The sequence below is a fragment of the Acanthopagrus latus genome, chromosome 24, assembly GCF_904848185.1.
Source record: "Acanthopagrus latus isolate v.2019 chromosome 24, fAcaLat1.1, whole genome shotgun sequence".
NCBI lineage: Eukaryota > Metazoa > Chordata > Actinopteri > Spariformes > Sparidae > Acanthopagrus > Acanthopagrus latus.
In genome coordinates this window covers 8437518-8456826 of record NC_051062.1, presented here as the reverse complement: position 1 = coordinate 8456826, position 19309 = coordinate 8437518, and the positions used below count along the sequence as shown (strand labels likewise).

The 19309-nt window shown below is 41.3% G+C and overlaps 1 protein-coding gene across 3 annotated transcripts in view; it reads right to left on the bottom strand.

Moving 5' to 3' along the window:
* The window catches only part of LOC119015438 (potassium voltage-gated channel subfamily H member 7-like), a 74371-nt gene extending 56964 nt beyond the window's left edge, over positions 1–17407 (bottom strand). For 2 of the 3 annotated variants that reach the window (XM_037091405.1, XM_037091407.1), the window contains exons 1-2: positions 16450–17406; positions 15362–15592 (exon numbers count right to left, since the gene is read on the bottom strand). In XM_037091405.1, coding sequence (XP_036947300.1) covers positions 15362–15592; positions 16450–16525 — 307 coding nt within the window. In that variant the 5' untranslated portion in view covers positions 16526–17406. Of the gene's footprint in view, positions 1–15361; positions 15593–16449 lie in introns of all 3 variants that reach the window. The other variant, XM_037091406.1, reaches the window with a different exon arrangement.
* Positions 17408–19309: the final 1902 nt, after the last annotated feature.

The window sequence follows — 19309 nt, the reverse complement described above, 5'->3', positions numbered from 1 at the left end:
CAAATCAACTTAACAGGGTCGCTCTCTGACCCTATGTCCACATGTCAGCGTGTCTGAGTCAATGGCTGCTGCACTACTACTGCCTCCTCTTTGACTTTACATGAAGAGGTGAGCAAAACAAGCACAAGCGCAAAACGCTGACAAGAATGTTGAATCTTGAAAATGAAGCAAAGTTCACAGTAAAATGTTGTTTTAGGGGGTGAAAATCTTCAATAATTCCCCAAAGTTGACACAGCTGGTGTAAGATTATGAGTGTGGAGATAATAAAAAAGTTAAATATGAGAATTGACCTTCTTTCAGAGGGTGGAAGGCTTAGTTTTTTGCTTTCCATTCTAGGGAAATGTGATCCCTTCCTCTTCTCCCCCGGGAACATTCAGTTGTACTAAGAGCTGTTTAACTCTCTAATCCAGGAGGGAGAGCGCTACTTTATCCCCGGGGATACAATATCATCAGTGGTGGCACGTTGGCCTGGTGGTTCCAGAGTACTGAAGCCCAAAGGTCGCGTGTCAAATCACTGCAACAGAGACGTTTGTCCATCGATGGACGTCATCACTGAAAATGTCTATACACCAACCCCCCATTTTACTCTATTACTGTAGCTGTAGAAGCAAAGTCATCAGCTGGTTCACCAGTACGAGATCCTGGTGTTATGTCCGGTCTGCTGTCTAAGTGATTTGCTGCAGATGATTGAAAATCATTTTAATCTATACACACTGTATGTTGCTGCTAGACTGCCCCTGCCTACAGGTGTGTGCCTCCCTTTGTGTGCAGCAAAAGCGGCAAGTCATTTTTCTGACTTCTATGAAAATGTTATTTTGAAGGGTTTTTGTAGAGGCCTACAAACACAGAACATTTCATGAGCTAAAAACATTTTCTTTTTGGACATGCTCAGGAGTTACTGGAAATGTTTGGATCACACAAGTCACAATACTGCAAAACCACCATTGGAATCCAATTAAAACAGTATAATACTAACAATGCAACATTGTATCAGGACAAACAGTGCAACAGACAAGCCAGTTCACCATGTCAACCATGTCACCAAAACTACTAGGTTATTTAGGAAAAGATCAAGGTCTTGCTCAAAACAATTACTTCAAAACTGAAACCACACAAAGTGTATGCTAGAAAATGTGTGCAATACTAGATTTGCTCATGATAGAACTTTCTACAGGGTCCGTAAACAAGGCCAAAGCCACCACTTTGGAGGCTGCCTGTAATAAGACGTACTCAAGTCATAGCACAGGATTTGTATTAGTAATGCAAGTCTAAACTGAGATGGAAGGAGGAAGAGGGAGGGTTAAGCTGTTATAGCTGAGTGGGGGGGAAAGGAAGCAAGACAGGGAGAAAAGAAGGTGAAATTGCATGTGTGTTGTTTTGTGAATTTGCAATGACGAAGAAAGAAAAATAATGACCCCTTCCTCCAAACGGTCACCACTGACCTGGTCACCTGGGTGAAAGTGGTGGCATCCTCCAGATGTGGACTTTTTGGTTCTGTGTACTTCATCTTTTGCTTCTGTCATTATTCTTCAACAGAAGCTTCAAATTTATTGGTACAGGCCTAAAGTAATGTTGCTCTTAAATAAGGCCAAGTCTCCATTAAAAAACGAGTAAGAGAATGTATTCCATACAAGAAATGATGCATAATAGAGAATCAGGCTGGGGGCAAAAATCCATATCATGCCATCTGTACTCCCATGTGTGATTGCCTCGACTAACCTGACAGGACTAGTGGGTGTGATACAGAGATGCACGGCTGCCGTTCGTGGATGTGGAGGCAGCCGATATATACGTGCACTAGAAAACTAGATAGACAAAATCAATGTAGAGAGTACAAGATGAGAAGAATCCATTAACTCTTGAAAACTCTATATGTCAGTGCATAATGACTTTGAACAGGACTTAATCATGTTGGCAAAAGAGAGTCTGATATTTGGGGAGACAGCCCTTTAAACAGAAGATCACATATCTGACTCACAGAAAAAAATCAAGGTCACCGCGTCTTACAAGCCTCCACACTTCCCATTAAGTGAGTACAAGTGCGTGTAAGTACGCTGTAAGAGCCCGCTGAATGATCAGGTGGTACTCCAGTGTACTCAAAGTCAGCCAGGGATTTAATATCTTAGTCAGGTTTGCATTTCATTCTGAGATCATCTAAAATTAGTCTGAACTGAATTGAGGGTGCCATTTTTTTTACTTTTCCATATAGTGTATTTAAATCAATTTAATACAGGTAACATTATAAAAAATGCAAATACAAATATTTAGTAGTAGTTGAGAATTCAACACCAAACAACTGCAAATACACTACAAACTAGAGTTTGTCAAGGAGCGTAGTAACCCCTTCTTAAGCAACACACAAATAACTAAGCCAGTAACCAACTTTTTCCTTTTTCCTTTCTTTTGACCAAATTTTGAGTATGATAGAGCAAAAACCCAGAGCAAGAGGCGGCTACACTGTATGATCTTGCTATATTTTCCATGTTAGCGATTTCATGTCATTGTGTCCTGTCTCAGAAAAGCGCAGTCGTGTTTACTAAGCATACGTCACTACCAAGTTATGGCACTCATCTGCCAAATTCATGCTGAGGGGCATGAGTTTAAATGCACTTAGAATTTCAGCTTTTCAGACTTCTATTTGTTTTAGCAATCACAACAAATTGCCTTAAAAAATGTATTATAATTAAGATGTTCATCCTATTCATAGCTGGAAAACAGGAAAAAGAGGCTTGCTATCAGCATGTTGCCCCTGTTAATAGAAAGGTTTGATGTTGGAATCCTATTATGCCTGCAATGCAAGACATTATTGTACTTTTTGTTGGCTTGCCACGACAGATTTGTGACAGGGAACAAGGAGATAATCTAAGGTCACGGAGCAAGTCTGAAGCAATTCACGGAATACAACAAAGCATTGCATAGCAGTATTAACAGGAATAATCTGTCTGAAGCTTTGTGCACCATGCAGTGTCGCTGCAAAAGGTTATCTGGGTGATCGTGGTGGGTGATGGAAGGCACTGTGGACTCTGTCAAACAGCAAGCTGTGATAGTGCCACAAATACACTGTTTATCATTATGACATGGGGAAAAAGGCTTGACAGATGGTGCCGTGAACAAAAAATAGCAAAGCAAAGTAAGTGACTTGATTGGACGTGTTGGAAAAAAAAAAGTTGACTTTTTTCAGATTTTTTGGTCTCTCTCTGACAAACTGATGCCCACTTGTTATTTTTCATGCATTAAGATAATACAGATTCTTATTTCTCAATTCCTCCCTCTCATGAACTGTTGAGTCAAGTTTTTGTGGTTGGATGGTTGAATGGCGTCATACACAGTGTGCTTTGGCTTTCTTTCTGTTCAGTTAATGTGTGTATTTTGTTGGTTGCTTGGTTTGTTGACGGCAGTAGCATAGCACGCATTTTTTTTTCCACGATAGACTTGATCCAAACAATGAATAATCTTATCTAATTTTCCGAGACTGAACTGGGGCTGACAAGAGAGCATGACATATATACAAGCAAAAGCAATCACTGGGTTACATTGTAAGTTCTCCTGCAGATGCCGAAACAAATTCGATTAAAGAACACTATAAAACCTTAGCAGGCCCCTGTTCTTGTCACCCTTGTCTCATTGCAGCACTAAATTACTTTTGTCAAAGAACTGTCAGCCTACAGCAGAAGAAGAATAAAAAACAGTATGTGCCCTGGAGTGTATCAGCTGGACAGAGACCATGAGGAGGATTCAAACGGACAAAGACAAATCAGAAGCTTCAGAGAAATGGCAGGGTTTGACCATCATGGTCCTTGATAATCTGCTGATGCAAGGTTTTGTTGATAATACGAGTGGCTGTGATGAAACGGGCCAGCGATTGTGTGCCGCCAGTTTAGACTCTAAGGGTTTGCTGATTCAAGCTCCATCAAAGTGACTCTGCAAGCGCCACAGATCGCAGATCCCTGCCTGTCTGGTGTTTAGTGAGGGGCTGACTCATGTACACAAGATTTCACCTAATTCATCTGGGTGATTTACTGTGGGAGTCATCTGATTCAAGCGTGTCGAGACCCTGGCATGGAGACACTGCAGTAACATCAACATATAAATTACCCTGCAGAGCATCAGGCCTGTGAATATGTCTAAGAGGAGGACTGAGGAAGAAAAATACAGATAAAACTAGAACGGCACATACCTCTGCCAAGGCCCAAGAGTCCCCTTGTAGTCACTCACACATACCAACCACCTTAATATACCTAACGTTTTTCTTTGAGATGCTTTCGAGTTTCCCTGAGAAAATAAAGAAAATGTAAAAAATAAAACAAAAAAAACATCTGATGTTTCACAAAGACAAGCCTCCAAAACACCACCTCCCAAAAGTGGCAATAAAAAGCACAAATAAGCCCAATTTCTAAAATAATAAGTTCTTACGGAAAGTGGTTACATTTGAAGCAAATCAATCAACTAAAAGAGGAACTACTCCATAGAAACATTTAGAAATTGAGCAAATGTCAAACATGTACATGAATGAAAACAATCCAGCCAGCACGTGAACGGAAGGATGAAAATAATTCATTCACTTGCAGCTGCTCATTCACAGATGTGCTCATATCCAATCTGTGAATGAGTGTAAAGCAGGGATCATGGTCTGAAATCATTCTGACAAAAATGAGTGGATGACTGCTGCGGGGGGGGGGGTTGAATCAACATGTCAACTCAAACCTTTTAAATGTGCTCGCGTGACACATTCTACGATTTTAACACTATAAAAAATTCTATATGATCTGGCAAAATAATCTTCCTTGCTCACATCCAGCTTGTCATTTATCGCTCAGATCACAGCTGGATGGACGAGATCTCCTGGTGCACGGAGCCGTCTGGTGTACAGCTGTGGCGGGTGGGTGAGGGGAGCCCCGCAATAAAGGCAAGAATGGGGATAGACGAAGGGGGAAGGGGGAGCTGTGGAGCGAGGTGTTCAAGCCGGTGTAAGTTGGGGGAGGGGGCCGTCAGACTGTTTACGGTCTGTTCCTGATAATACCATCACATAATGGCAGCCTGTGTGGGCTTAATGCATAGATGCAACATCAGCATGACCTATATTTATATTCTGGCACGGTGACTGCAAACTGAGGCTGTGATATAGATTTCATATGTACAAGCTGAGGTTAAACTGGTCAATGTTGTTGATACTGGCAATCATAAAATATCATATATCAGACAGTTTATATAGACAACTGCTGATTTGATGTCCACAGCTGTCCGTCCCCTTCATTTAAATCTTCTTTGCTCATTTTCATGTGTATGAATGCTTCAAACAAAAGCCTAAAAGCATCCGATTATTGGAACAATTTAACAGTGGGAATTGTGGAATTTTAACTTATTACAAACAGGCTCAAATTCAGCCGAAAATGTCAGTTTTGGTATCAGTTGTCAAAATTCAAATGTGATATGCCAAAAACAGACAACATTCTTTGAAGGTGAATTTGCCTCTGAAGACATAACCATCTTGAAAATGACCCGTTCATGCCACATTGTTGGTCGTTTAACTTGACGGGGTGGCCTCTGGGAGAAATTAATGTCAAGAAGTGGGACTGTAAAGAATGACCCTGCAGGAAGATAATGGAGAAGGGATGACCTCTAAAGGATTGGATTATTGATCCAAACGACCACGATTTTCAAAACACACAGGTAAAAAAGAGCATATCATTCATCGCTCTGAGGGCATACTTAGCACTTTCTGACTGTCATGACAGATGCTGCATTTCTTCTTGAGTAAGTTACTTACAAATTTAAAGTGTTTATCTTTCAGTCCTAGGGTGAAGCTTGTCTCTCCAAGGATGCCTTATTGGAATTGGCCTTAGCAGCATTTCAACTAGGCATGAATTTAAATGTAAGGGCAAGGAGGACGCATCGCAATGCTCTTATGTCGCAATTAAGGACTGAACTATAAGATTTACTGTGGATCGTCATATCAAAAGGTCACACAGTCCAGATTCATGCAGTAAAATAGTTTTCTATGAAGCAGCCGTCTGCCTGATAAATCCAGAAACCCTGTCTAAAAGAAGCTAAAAGTAATTCAGTTTCCTCTGTCCTGTCGATTTTATCATTACAGCTTTTAGAACTGCTGCTTAATTGTGCCACATTGTTTGCTGCAGTGACATTACTGCCTGTATGGAAATGTTTAAAATAAGTGAAAGCAGCCTCTCTAATCATAAAAACAGTGTACATGTGATGTGAAATGGCCTTTACAGGTGGTGGCTTTTTGTTGGTATGTGGTGCAGTCCATTTCTGTCATCTCAAAATAGCAATAAGCCATCAACGCGCCTGACCAAACCTCATTTTGAGACCAACATGCTCAGGTCTGATCAGGTGGGCGGAGGCACATTTGCCAATTACACAACGTGGCCTTTGTGTGTGAAAATGCAAAAGTGTTGGTCTGAAAAATAACCATGTCACTTGTGCTGCACTGTGCCCCGCTTTGCACCAAGCATAAAATAGAGTCCCATTTTTTAAAAGTAGCAAGAAGTCAAATCACGTATATAATCAAAAATGTTGATACATTATGATATATTGTTAATTGTTTTTCTAAATCACATTGCAGCCCTCCAAAACTAAAAGGAATTGAATCATGAGCTGCCTGAGTTTAAATGGCTGTCCATCATTCTGCATCACACTATCGATCCTGCTCTTCTTATATACTAGACGTGTCAGTACTGTATGGCTCTACACCAGCATCATCACTGCGTCAAATTCCTCTGCATGAGTTGTACTTGACTCAGATGCTAATTTTAAATTTAATGGTATTTTCAGAATTGTGTGACCAGCCCCCAGTAGTCTGCTCTGTTCTCCAGCTGTGAGTCCCATAGGCAGAGCCGCTAGGGTGAGCTGCAGTGATGTATCATGGCTCTTTCAACGGTTGCCAGGACGACACTATGCTGTGCTGCACAGAGACTTTTTCTTATAGGGATGGAAACATGAAGGTGTGACAGAGAGGACGATGTTCATCCGAACAGCTCGTGGTATGTTAACACAAAACTATTTTACATCACTGCACTTTGTCTGTTTAAAAGCACTCAAGTATATAATGGAAACCATCCTCCTGAGAGTAACCAACCACAAATGTGCTTTTCTCGTAAACGACCAATCTGTAGTCCTGAAGCCTCTTCTTCTTCTAAGAAGCCATTGATAAGACTTGTTATAAATGAGCTCCACTGCGAGGCATGAACACACAGAGGAAATCGAAGCTTCTGCTACAACACAAATCTGTCCATGTCGCTTTAGATTGAGAGTGGGGGGCTTGCTCATTACACTGCTCTCTCTCAGGATCTGAGGACTGATGAGAGCGAGCTGGACAGCCATATTCAAAGTCACACACCATTTGCCGAGCCTTTATTCATTTGATCCTTTATGGGTTTAGTTTGTGTCGGAAGCTACAATTTCTACGGTGGTCAATTGAAGATTATGTACACATCTGCACTGTTATCCTTTGAGAGACACACTGAGGGCTACAGAACAGTAACAGAGCTGCTGGACTGGATTCAGGAGGGAGTTCCCACTTTGGAAGAATCTGTCTTGATATTTAGCTTCCCCTAATTTCTCTCCCTCTACCACCACTTAAGTGAGAGAGCAGGCGAGAGAATATAAATTAACACAAAACGTCAAACTCAGTTTAGGATGAACACTCCTTTTCTTCATCCACACACTCCCTCCGTCTCATTTATGTGCCTAATTTTGTCTTGCTGATGCCCTCTCTCTCTCTCTCTCTCTCTCTGCACTGCATCTGCGCTCCTCTTTTATTCCACTCTATCTCGCCTCGTACATATGTCTTTCACACACACAAGCTGTCCACTGCAGGCACTCAGCTGAACCTGAGAATGTGAAAGAGACTGCAGGCGAAACAGAATAAGAGCTTATCTTGTTTGCACAGCAGCGGATATACAAGAATTGGTTGAACAGAGAATGGTTTCCATTCCAGAGTCGCACCATCAAACTCTGGCCGCAAATGACCCAGGGCGGTATCATCATCATCACTCAACATATCTGGCTTCCACTCAGGGCTATAGATCCTAGTTCACTCACTGCTTGTACACAGTGTGGAGGAGATGCATCAGAAGTGTAAAGTCACCTAATGGCATCCACATAATAATAATTCCTGATAATGGAAGAAAATGTGCACTCATCTTGATTGCTATTATAATAATAATCAATGATAAAACCAATAATGTAATAACATTTTTTGACTGATATTGTAATGATATATATATATACACTCCATTAGTCCAACAACCAGCAGCATTATGGGTAAGTCATCAGGTTTTGAAAGGAAAGCTGAAACTTACAAAATGCCAAATAATTGTTTGTGGCATCCTCATTCAACATTTAGTAACGCACAAAACAGCTTTTTATGTGTATGTTAAATAAGTAAGAGGACGGCATTTCAACAGAGAGGACTGATGGCGATGTTTCCATTACACACAGATTTCAAAATGTCCCCGGTATTCTTATAGCTTTAATTTTTCATTTTAAATGTGAGGGGAAGAAAACCTCTAATCTCAGAGAGCATCGCTGAAGCACAACCAACTTTCATCTATTTATAGCATGACATTTTCAGTCTCATTTGCTATTTGCAAGTGAGAGCTTTTACCATGTACTGAGCTTATGGATTTCTTGATACACCAAGGACCCAGAGAGTCAGCTCTTTAGTATGGAAGGCAAAACACTGAGATTTATTCTGATCGGATTCACTGAATGAAAAGGCACAAAGAGCAACTGCTGCTGAGTAAATATAGGCTGTGTTGGTTACAACTGTGTTTTTTTCTTCACTTTTTACAAGGTGATTCATGAAGCATCTTTAAGATGAGGAGGTTTCATGTTTAATCTCTAAGTTGAGCTATTCATTTGTAGCCCTGAATGTATTCACTGACAAACAGAAGAACTTGAGATCTGATCTCACCATCTGCTTTATCATTTGCATTTGCTTTAGATGAAAAGAGATCAGCTCATCTTACAAATGCAATTCCTCACTACTTCATTGTCTAATCGCACTGTTAAGCATTTCCATTTAAAAAAGGCCATGTGGATATCTTTCATGAAATTGTGGAGGAAAATGAATGAAAAATGAACCTCAATCCAAAGTCTTGGCACCTCGCCTTTACAGTAAGGCCACATAATGGAGCGACTCAGTCAAGGGCTAATTGAATGGAAAGCTATTCTTCCCATTTTTCTCTCTGAACAAATGATCCCTAAATGACAGCCCCTGGATAATTTTTGATTTTTTAATGACATCCTTTGCCCTAACCTGCTGTGTTAGAGAAAGTGATCTCCCTGCAATGTGGGGCCTAATATGAAGGTTATTTGACATGTTTGAACAGCAGTTTTCTGCTAATGAAAAAGCCACTGACTGGGGAAAATAATAATTTCCTTTGAGTGAGAGAATTCAACATCACACACACAACACCAGCACTTTGCACAAAAATGACTATGGACAAGTGGAATCATTGTTAGGTTACAAAAGTATCCCTGCGAAACATTATGTTTAGTAAGATTAACATGTTGAGGATTAAACATCTGCAAAGTGGTAAGTTACACACATGTTTCTAAATCTGTTCGTCCTTGAAATAATTACTGGCTGCTTTGTAAGCTCAAGATTTATGAATCAATTACTTTATCCTGCATGCATTTGGTTGGTTGTTTTCATGTGATTATAACTGTGAAATTCATCTGTCATCGTCTGTCTTAGAAAACACCCCTGACACAGAACATCCATACAGCCTGCTCACACTGCCAGTCTGCATATATTACACACACTACATTATGCAGAATGACTGCTGAGGTATCCTCTTCCTCTTGCACAAAAGGTGCAGGTTTGTTTTTTCCAATGGTTACGAATGGAAACAAAGACTAAAATGCATAAATATGTGGGATGGCGACAGCAAAGAGCAACGCAAAATAGCTCTAATGCCTCACTCTCTGTCTTAAAAGGTGCCGAGAACAGAGAATATGCCTTGGTTAATTATCATAAAAACAAAAGTGCCATGTTAAAGGTGAGTAATAGCAGTACTGGACAGTATGTGAAACTAGATGACACAACAGTCATATAAGAGAATAGCTGACCTGTCCTGTGTTTGAGAGACTGAGAGCAGTAAAGAGCTCAGCATCTAAATGTCAAGCACAGGACTTTGGAGTAAACTTTTGCCACTTTAATGACGCTGGCTTCCCTATAGAGGTCATCGAGATATGAACGCAGGAAGGCGAAAGGACCAGTGGCTCTGTAAGGGCACAAATCATAAAGCATTAAGAATGTGCCGGAAGATTGTGCTGACGAGCAGAATCTCCTTCACGGACTGTAAAGGACAGCGGGCGATGCGTTTATGCAGACCCTGGGTCACAGGATTAAAAAGCAGAAGATTGCCTCACAGAAACCCCAGTGGTCCACTGCAGGGAGAGCAATCAGCTCACTGCAATGACATTTCTCCTGGAATTCCAATACAGGAGACAATCGAGATTGTCTGAGAGCTGTGTGAGTTTGTGTGAGAGAGTGTGTGTGTTTGTTGGATCGAGGAAGGGACAGAAGTACGTACATTGATTCATTCATAGATTTCTGCATTGTTTACATCGCGGTATTGCTCAAAATAAGATGGATAGTTCTGCCTTACTGTCGTCCATTCGTTTCCTTATGCTTTCAAAGACAAACTATCACTATCTGCATTTTTCCAACTGAAGCCGCTCTCTTTACTTTTGGATTAAATGAACGTCAAAAATGTTAAATGGATACAAATCTGAGAAGTTATGCTTGGGATAGTTCCGTCTTTGGCTGATTTAAAGGCTGCATCTTTTTCTTCACTTTTACAAGATGATTTATGAAGCAACTTTAAGATAAGGAGGTTTCATGTTTAATCTCTAAGTTGAGCTATTTATTTGTAGCCCTGAATGTATTCTTTGACAAACGCATAATTGTAATATATGATTTTTGTTACATGTTGAGTATCATGATGCTGAAAAAATATTGAGTACAACAGAACTGTTCGGGGGTAACTTCAAACAAAACTCATCACATCATAATAATGTTATGAGTTGAAAACGTGTATATTTAAGACTTCGATCTTAACCTCTCACTTAAGTTACACAGTGCAGAAACAAGTGATTGGGGGTCCAACTGGCTGAGACAGAGACACCATTCACCTTATCAAAAATAAAAAAAATACATAAAATAACTCCATTGTCACTGTATTTACAAAATAATGAACTGTAGACATAGAAAATCCTGATGTTCTCCAGCCTGATAAACTGTGCAGCCATACTTGCTGATAATAAATAGGAGATTATAAGAGCAGTCTGCCTTGTTGAAACAGGTGTATGACCTTCCCTGGAGAAGCTCTGAGTCAGGTGAGAGGAAAACACTGAGGTAATTAGAGGCACAGCATACAGAATGGTAATGAGGCCTTTTCCCTCGCTGCCGGGTCCGACAGGCAGAAGCCCTCCAGCTCTTTTTATTCAAGTCTCCTGCGGGCCAGCGGGTGGAGGGAGGGCGTTCGGCCGTCATTGATTTCCCCTCTCCAATGCACCGGTTTTGAAGATCAATGCAACATGAAGGTATTTGTGTCCTCATTAAAGCTGTTTGCTCAGTGGATCGATGCAGACTGAATCCCCAGCTTGGTTTGGCTGACAATGCGCCAGCCCACAGAGGCATCAGACCTCTTATGGCCGAGTTTAAAGTACTTAAATCCTTTACCTCAGACCGCTCATAGCTCAGCATAAAAATACTCTAATATGAGTGAATGTTCCACATTGAAAGGTTCAAATGTACTAAGCGCTTAAAGTAAAAGTACAGTACTCAACTTGAACTTGTTACCAATATGGTTGATAACACGTTGTATACACTCTGTATGCCTTCAAAGAACAGTTTGTTTGGTTAATTAGTTCAACAAATATTCCCTGAGGGGTTATTCATTACTTTATCTTGTGGTTACACAATATTGCTTACTAATGGGATCGTTCATTAACGACTCCTGCGTGCTGATTCTTAAAACTACCTCTACAGAACATCCAGAGAAACTTCCTTGAAGGTGCTTGTAACTATAAATTGTTCTGGTGAGTTTAAGAAAATGTTTTAGGAACCACCACAGCAAGTTTTCTTCTGAGAAAAGTTTGAAAAAAGTTTTCTGATCATGAGAAAATGTGCAAGATCATTTCCCCAAGCAGGGCTTTCCACATGGATATGGAGTTACCAGCCAGATGTAGAATGTAGCGAGACTTTTTAATACACACTGCACAATAGTCCAGTTTCTGAAACAAGCGTAAATAAACTCATCTAATGAGGATGCTCCCTGTCTGTGCAATCAATGCCATTCTTAATGTGTTTTGTCACTAATTATTCTGTTAATATTTGTCAAACACTGAAGACGACTCCGCTCTCTACTGGGCGGGACACAACCTCTCAGCTGAGCATGTGCACACATTCACATGGTGAATCGCAACTTGGTTACAAAACTGTTTTATTATAATCAAAAATGAATATAATAAAGTCTGGCTTCAGAGAATTTTGACTTCTTACGCATATCAATTATCAAAATAGTTGTTTATTAATATTTTAACAGTCGACAATTACTGATCAAACAATTGTTGCAGCTCTACAACTGGCAAAAGTTATTGCTTCCTTTACAATTTCTGCCTTTTCAAAGATAATAATGTTCAGTTTTGATTTACACTGTCGGAGAAGTATTTAACTAGATGTTTATTTGTGACGTTGTAGTCACTGCATTGTATTTATAAGAGTTTCCAATATTTTAGCCACCTCTTTGACATACATGGGATTAGCAGAGTATTCGGAACACCTTTCAATATAATGAACACCACCACCACCAACCACTACACACTCAATAATAAACATAAAATAGAATTATTTCCTTTCTGACATTATAAAAAAACAAAACAAAACAAAACAGAAACATTATAAGCGCTCCGTAATAGTAGAATTCATGTAACTTAGCTGATACCGACTGCGCCTATCCTATGGTGCTATCTCGGGCTAGTCAAAGTTCAGTAAAAACAATATACAACAAGGCTTTGGGTTGCATATACGTGGTCTCGAGGGGCACAGGCTGAAGCCCACTCGAAAATAAGCTGACATCTCTCCCTGTCTATTCCCTCAAGCATTTTTCTCTAACTTTATCTTCCAACCTTTGACCCCACACATCTATGTCTCCACGGATACTATCATTTGTAACTGCTCTGTAAACTGTCTTCGACCTAATCTGCGGCACCTCTCTCCCTCTGGGTTTTCTCATACCTGCCTGAGTATGAATTACACAGACGGACACGCACATACACACACAAGTTGAGACCGCAATATCATCACTGATCCAGAGCTCCCATCACACATCAAACGTCCAAACAAATCGCCCTGACAGCATCTTGTCTCATTATCCATACGAGAGTCCATCTTTTTGTGAGCAGAGATAAGTTTGAAACTTTCTCCAGAAAGGAAACCTGACAGTACATTTCTCCTACAACACTCGTGGCCATTTGACAGACACTCAGATGAACTATGGTTACTCTACCTGGTGCTATATCAGCTGGTGGGCACAGGCCTCAAGTGAGCTTTAGAGGAGTTTGCAGATACAGTTTATTCAGCAATTATTTATCAATATTTCAGAAAGAAAATACAAATTCAAGTATGACAGTGAGTCATCGCTAAAAAGGTTACAGAAACCAACAAATGGAAGTTGAGTGACATGCCGCTTGTCATTTATGGATACTGACTACTTGAGCAGTACCGGTGTACAGGATGCATCCAGGTAGTAGCAGGTTCCAAATGCAATGCTAATAAATTACAAGGCATCAGTTTGATGCATAATCGCAGCAGCCATGTCCAAACTATTCCTCAAAGAGCCGATGTCGCTGCAGGTTTTCTTTTCAACCAAGCAGCAGCACACCAGACGTGACTCATTTAATCAACTGATCTCAGTCTTCAGAAAGTTGATTGGTCAAACTGTGTGCTCTTGACTGGTTGGAACAAAAACCTGGAGTCAAACAGCCCTTTGTTGAATAGTTTAGACATGCCTGGCTGATAACAGATCAAGCATTTTAGGATGTATCTGAAGCATTTCCGATACCGTTATCGTACCAGAGCAACCCTATTGCGAACTGTCCTCAAGGCCTGACTTATTGATACAGAAAGTATAGTTTCTTGATTCAGCTAACTCTTTGTGCAGTAATCATCAATTACATTCAATGTGTTTTAACAAAAGCTGCCACAACTTCAAGAAAAACTGCCGTGCCCAACAGGCTAAGCTTGTGTGCAGTCGATTGATTTTTATTAGGGATGCACCTATCGTCAGTTTGATTAACTACACCTCCCACGTTGTAGTATTAACAAAATGCTGATGAGAAAATACACCTGCTGGGGGCCTCCAGTAAACAATAACCCCAAACAGACATGTGAGGGTGATCCCCACGTAGTTCTTATAAAACTGCTAATCCTCATTTCCTCACCTAGCCCTTGAACGTTATGCAAGGAGGCTTAATCATCTGAATACATATGTCATTGTTAGAGGTCACTACATGAACTCTCCCTGAACCAGCATAGTTGATGCTACTCTTTCAAACGTTCACTGTATAGGCTCGCCTTGTAACTCATCAAAACAATACCAGCTGTCATGCCAAGTCATGATCTGCATGCAGTATTCATAAGCAGCATATGCACGCTAGAAGATTATCTAAATGATGGAAAAGCTAAACAGATACGGCCATTCACAAGCAATTTTCAGCTCTGGGAGCATTAACAGGATCTAAAAATGCTAAAGTTAGCATTTAAGAGAAGCAGAGAAACTGCACGCCTCACTATCTTTGCATTAGTCTTTAGGGAAGTGAGCTACATCCTTCCCAGGTTGCCCTATCCAGCGCAGGCTAATGAACATCTTTCCCAGCCACCCAGCGCCTGCATCATTTCAAAACTGGACGTCACAGCGAAGGAAACCTTCGCAGCTGCTCTTCTCCCCTCAGGGTTCTAAATGGGTGCACTCAGTGATTTGCTGCTGCAAAATGCTCCAGATAGAGCCGACTCAGAACTAAAAATTACCCACTGTGTACCTGCAGCGTTAGACATTGTAAAAGTCACCTCTCACACATTTATCCCACACTGAAGTAGCTTGCATTAACACTGCAGGTGGGTCTGCCTTGTGCAGTACACAGGCAGCACAAATCAAAGTGTTTTCCGAGGTGGAAATAGAGACCAAGACATGATGATTGCTTTTGAAGAGGGGTTGAAAGAGCTTCTGCAGCAGAGTGCATTTTTAAAGTGACACAACTGTAAAGGCTTCATGTCATGTGCTGTACGAGCCACCTGAGCCCGTGCAGACAGACAGCCCGCAGCACTCACCATCTTTGCGGTGGTAGGTGATCTCCACCTTGCGCTCCTCGGAGCCCAGCAGCGCCTGGGCCACCTGGGCCACCGCGTGCCGGGTGGTGAACTGGCCGTGGAGGAAGTCACAAGTGCACGGCTTCTGCATGATGTCCGGCCTGGAGAAGCCCGTCATCTCGCAGAAGCCATCATTACAGTAGATGATAGCGCAGTTCTGCACACGGGCATTGGCTATGATGAATTTCTTATCTGTGGAGGGAGATTGGGGGAGTTAATTGGGGAAATTTGATCATGGGCAGAGTATCACAGAAACAAGACCAATTTACTGTACTATTCAGTTATTACATGTGGACATAACAATAAATACATTAAAACTGGAAATACATCAACAGGAATATAAAAAAATAGAATATGTCAAACATAGATACAGGTAGGTGGATGTAATGGGTTTACATGGGCTTATCCTCCATCACACTGTTCCAGTGAATACAAATAAATCTCCAAAAGAAGGCTGGATTGCTTATTGTGCTTCATATGATTGCCTTCAATTTGACATTTTAATAAGAAATGTAAGGAAATATTCAGCTGTAAAACCAGATTTATGGCACAAATTATGCTTTATTCAATAGGCCTGCTCCAGCGTGGTGTGCGACTACACAGCACCGCAAATAATCCACAAGAACTAAACATGTCGGGGGGATTTAATAAGGGCAATGAAGGCACTTTGGGGATGTGATCTGAACTTATGAAATCCTTTAATCCTTTTTATTTCTCATATGCAGCTTTTTTAAACTACAATCTCTACTGGAGCAGGAGCATCACAGGACTGTACACAAAGCAGGTGCTCGATAAGATAGCAGAATAATTAACTTCTAATGACTTTTCATAGACCTCTATAATATAGTTTAATGAAATATCTGGGGGGAGATGTTATAGAATTGAGTCCAGTGTCCCTGCATTTTAAGTCGTGTTATAAACGATGGCCTATTAGACGATTTCCTAATTGTTCAGAGGATGCAGCAGGACAGACACAAAAGGGAAGGCAGCACAACACAACACAAACGCACCCACACAGCACTGGACACCAGGGAGAGACAGATACTCACTTTGTCCCTCGAATTTCCGAATAATTACTCCCAAAAATGTGTTTTGTGGCGCAACATGACCCCTCCGGACAGGCATGGTTCCCCTCCAAAAATTATGATGACAAAAAATCTTTGGCCGTCCAAGTGAGAAGAGCAAGCCGGTCCCCCGAAACGCCTTCCGTCAAGTTCTAGCGGGTGATGACAACCGAAGCCAAAGGGGCTCCCCGTTTTCTTTGTCACCAGTCAGTCATCCTCGCACGAAAATCTCCCCCCTCTTGTTTCTGTTTTTTTTTTTTTTTTTTCCTCCCCCGACCCCCCCGTGTTTCCCTTATTTCAACTCCGACGCGTCCCCGGTTGAGCGCATCTCAGCAGACGCTTCCCTGCGCTCCTCGCCGATGTGAAGCTGGAAAGAAAGGAGTCGGTAAGCCGCAGTTTCACCAACATTTCACCGTCGCTCCTCGAAAGCGCTGTGCGCGTCTGTGGCGGCGCGTGAGAGTGGATGCGGTGCGTGCGGGTGTGCGCGTGGGGGTCTATTGTTGTGGAGGGGGGTTGGTGGGGGGGGGACGGATGGTGTCCGAGGCCAATGGCTGAGAGAGGCTGGCGGAGCCGGGAGAGGCGCAGCACCGACACAGCGAGGGGGAAGAGCCCACATGGATGCGTAGACAAAGCGGCAGACGGAGATAGTAGAGGCAGGGCTCCGGAGTAACAGATTACTGTAACGCGTTACAGCGCTCTGAGCTCACGACTCTGTTCTGTCATGAGCACGCTTACAGTGACAAATTCATAGCTTATTTCATCTGACGCATGAAGTCAAATTATGAAAATATCAGTCATGTCCGGTCCTATTTAACGTTATATCACTGTGGGTAAAGTTAAGTCATCCTAAGAGAGTTAGCTTGCTTTAACTTTCTCTGCCTAACTGTACTTTTTGATCTTATGATGCAGTCACGACCACACAAATAAAACATCACTTCTGACACAAATGAGTGATTACTTTTGACTTCTCCTCAAAACACCAACACTACCTCAATTATGTATTTCACACAGCGGGTAAAACTAAGTTAGTCAACAATTAATAATGTATAATTAATAATAATTACCTTGCATCTCCTTTATATATATATATATATATATATATATATATATATATATATATATATATATATATATATATATATATATATATATATATATATATATATATATATATATATATATATATATATATATATATAACGGGCAGCAGCCTTTGGCTTTTTCTTCCAGTGAAATTATTAACATATAACAGCTTCCTCTCTGTTTGTTTCCGGGTCTGATTTATGTCCCACAGCATTGGGCGTGAAAACAACCTAATCACAAACTTTTAACTGTTAATCATTACCCTATCTATTTTTTTTTCAAATTATGCCTGTATTTCATTTTTCCTCCACTCACTTCCGGTCTTTTTTACGTCACCAACCGAGCTAACTTATTGAGCGTTAACTAGCTTAACTTTCTCGGCTACAGCTGTAGTTTCACATTGGTTTTAAGGTGCAGCACACGGAGAGGAGTAATGAAACCTCTCATTTCAGAGGTAATTGTGCTTTTTCTCCCAAGTCAAGTTATGTAAACATTACCTCTTCCTGCCGGTCATTTCCGGTCTTACTTCCGTCACACAGCAGGTAAACAAACGTAGCTTATTGAGCGCCTGCTAGTTTAACTTTAACGGCAGAAGCTGTAGTGTAATTTTGCGACGCAGCAGCCCCTTTAACCGTCACCTCTGACACTAATGACTGATTACCTTCAGCTGCACCTGCGACTGCTCTCTGAGTCAGCGCTGCCTCCAGGCGTGACGTCACGCCAGCGCGCACAGGTGTATCGGCTGCCTCATTAACGGAGGGCGCCCCTCGGCCATGATTTGTCTCGAATGTCGGCTGTAGCCTCCAGTGTCCGCTTTGCTCTCCACATGCTGTTTGCATAAAAAAACAAAAAAACAAAACAAAAAAACACATGTCTCCGCCTCGGGAGTGAAAGGGAGCCGGTGCCCGCCCGAGCAGAGGCGCTGGCCATGGTGCTGCTGCAGGAGGCACCTTCACTTTCTCTCCCTCTAATGCTGTCTGAGCATGGAAGACATTTTGTAAGCGTCTCTAACACAGAGAGGGGGAGAAGTCTTCTTGTGGTCATGAAGCTTGAAGTGTACAAGAAAGTCTCTTTTTTTCTTTTGGGTGTTAAGAAAGTGGAATATGTTTTATTTACCTTTTTATACACTTTTGTCCAAAGCAACTTACAATAATTCATACACAGATTGAGGGGCAAGATGCCAACTAGCACATCAGGAGCAGTTTTCAATTCCGTATTTTGCCCAAGGACGCTTCGACATGCAGACCAGGGGAATTGAAACAGCGACCTTCTGATAACAGGCCACTGGCTCTATCCCCTGAGCCACAGCTGCCCTTCTTGTGACATAAATGCAGATGAAATGGGGTGAACAAAAACACAATTATTATGACACTTTACTGATCACTATTACATTTTTTTTTTGTAAAGTCTTATAAGAAGTACAATACTTTGTCCTTTATAATGCAGTAGAAGAGTACAGGAAGCATAAAGTACCATTAAAATAATAGAAACACGTAAAGGCACGGTATGTAATTTCTGCAGCAAGGGGGTCTGTGGATCAAATCGTTTACAAAAGCAGGAGTTTGATGACCTGAAATAGTGTGGGATCATGGGAGTTGTTGCTTTTATCGCGATTCTCAGTTAAAGCTATCTTTCGTGACTCTGGCAAAAGTCAGGTCAAGTGTGCAATAAAAACAACAGCTGACAGCAAAGTGAGTAATTTAACTAGCTTCCTCACTCTGACACATTGTCTGGCCTTCCCTGTGTCTCGCAGGAAGTGAAA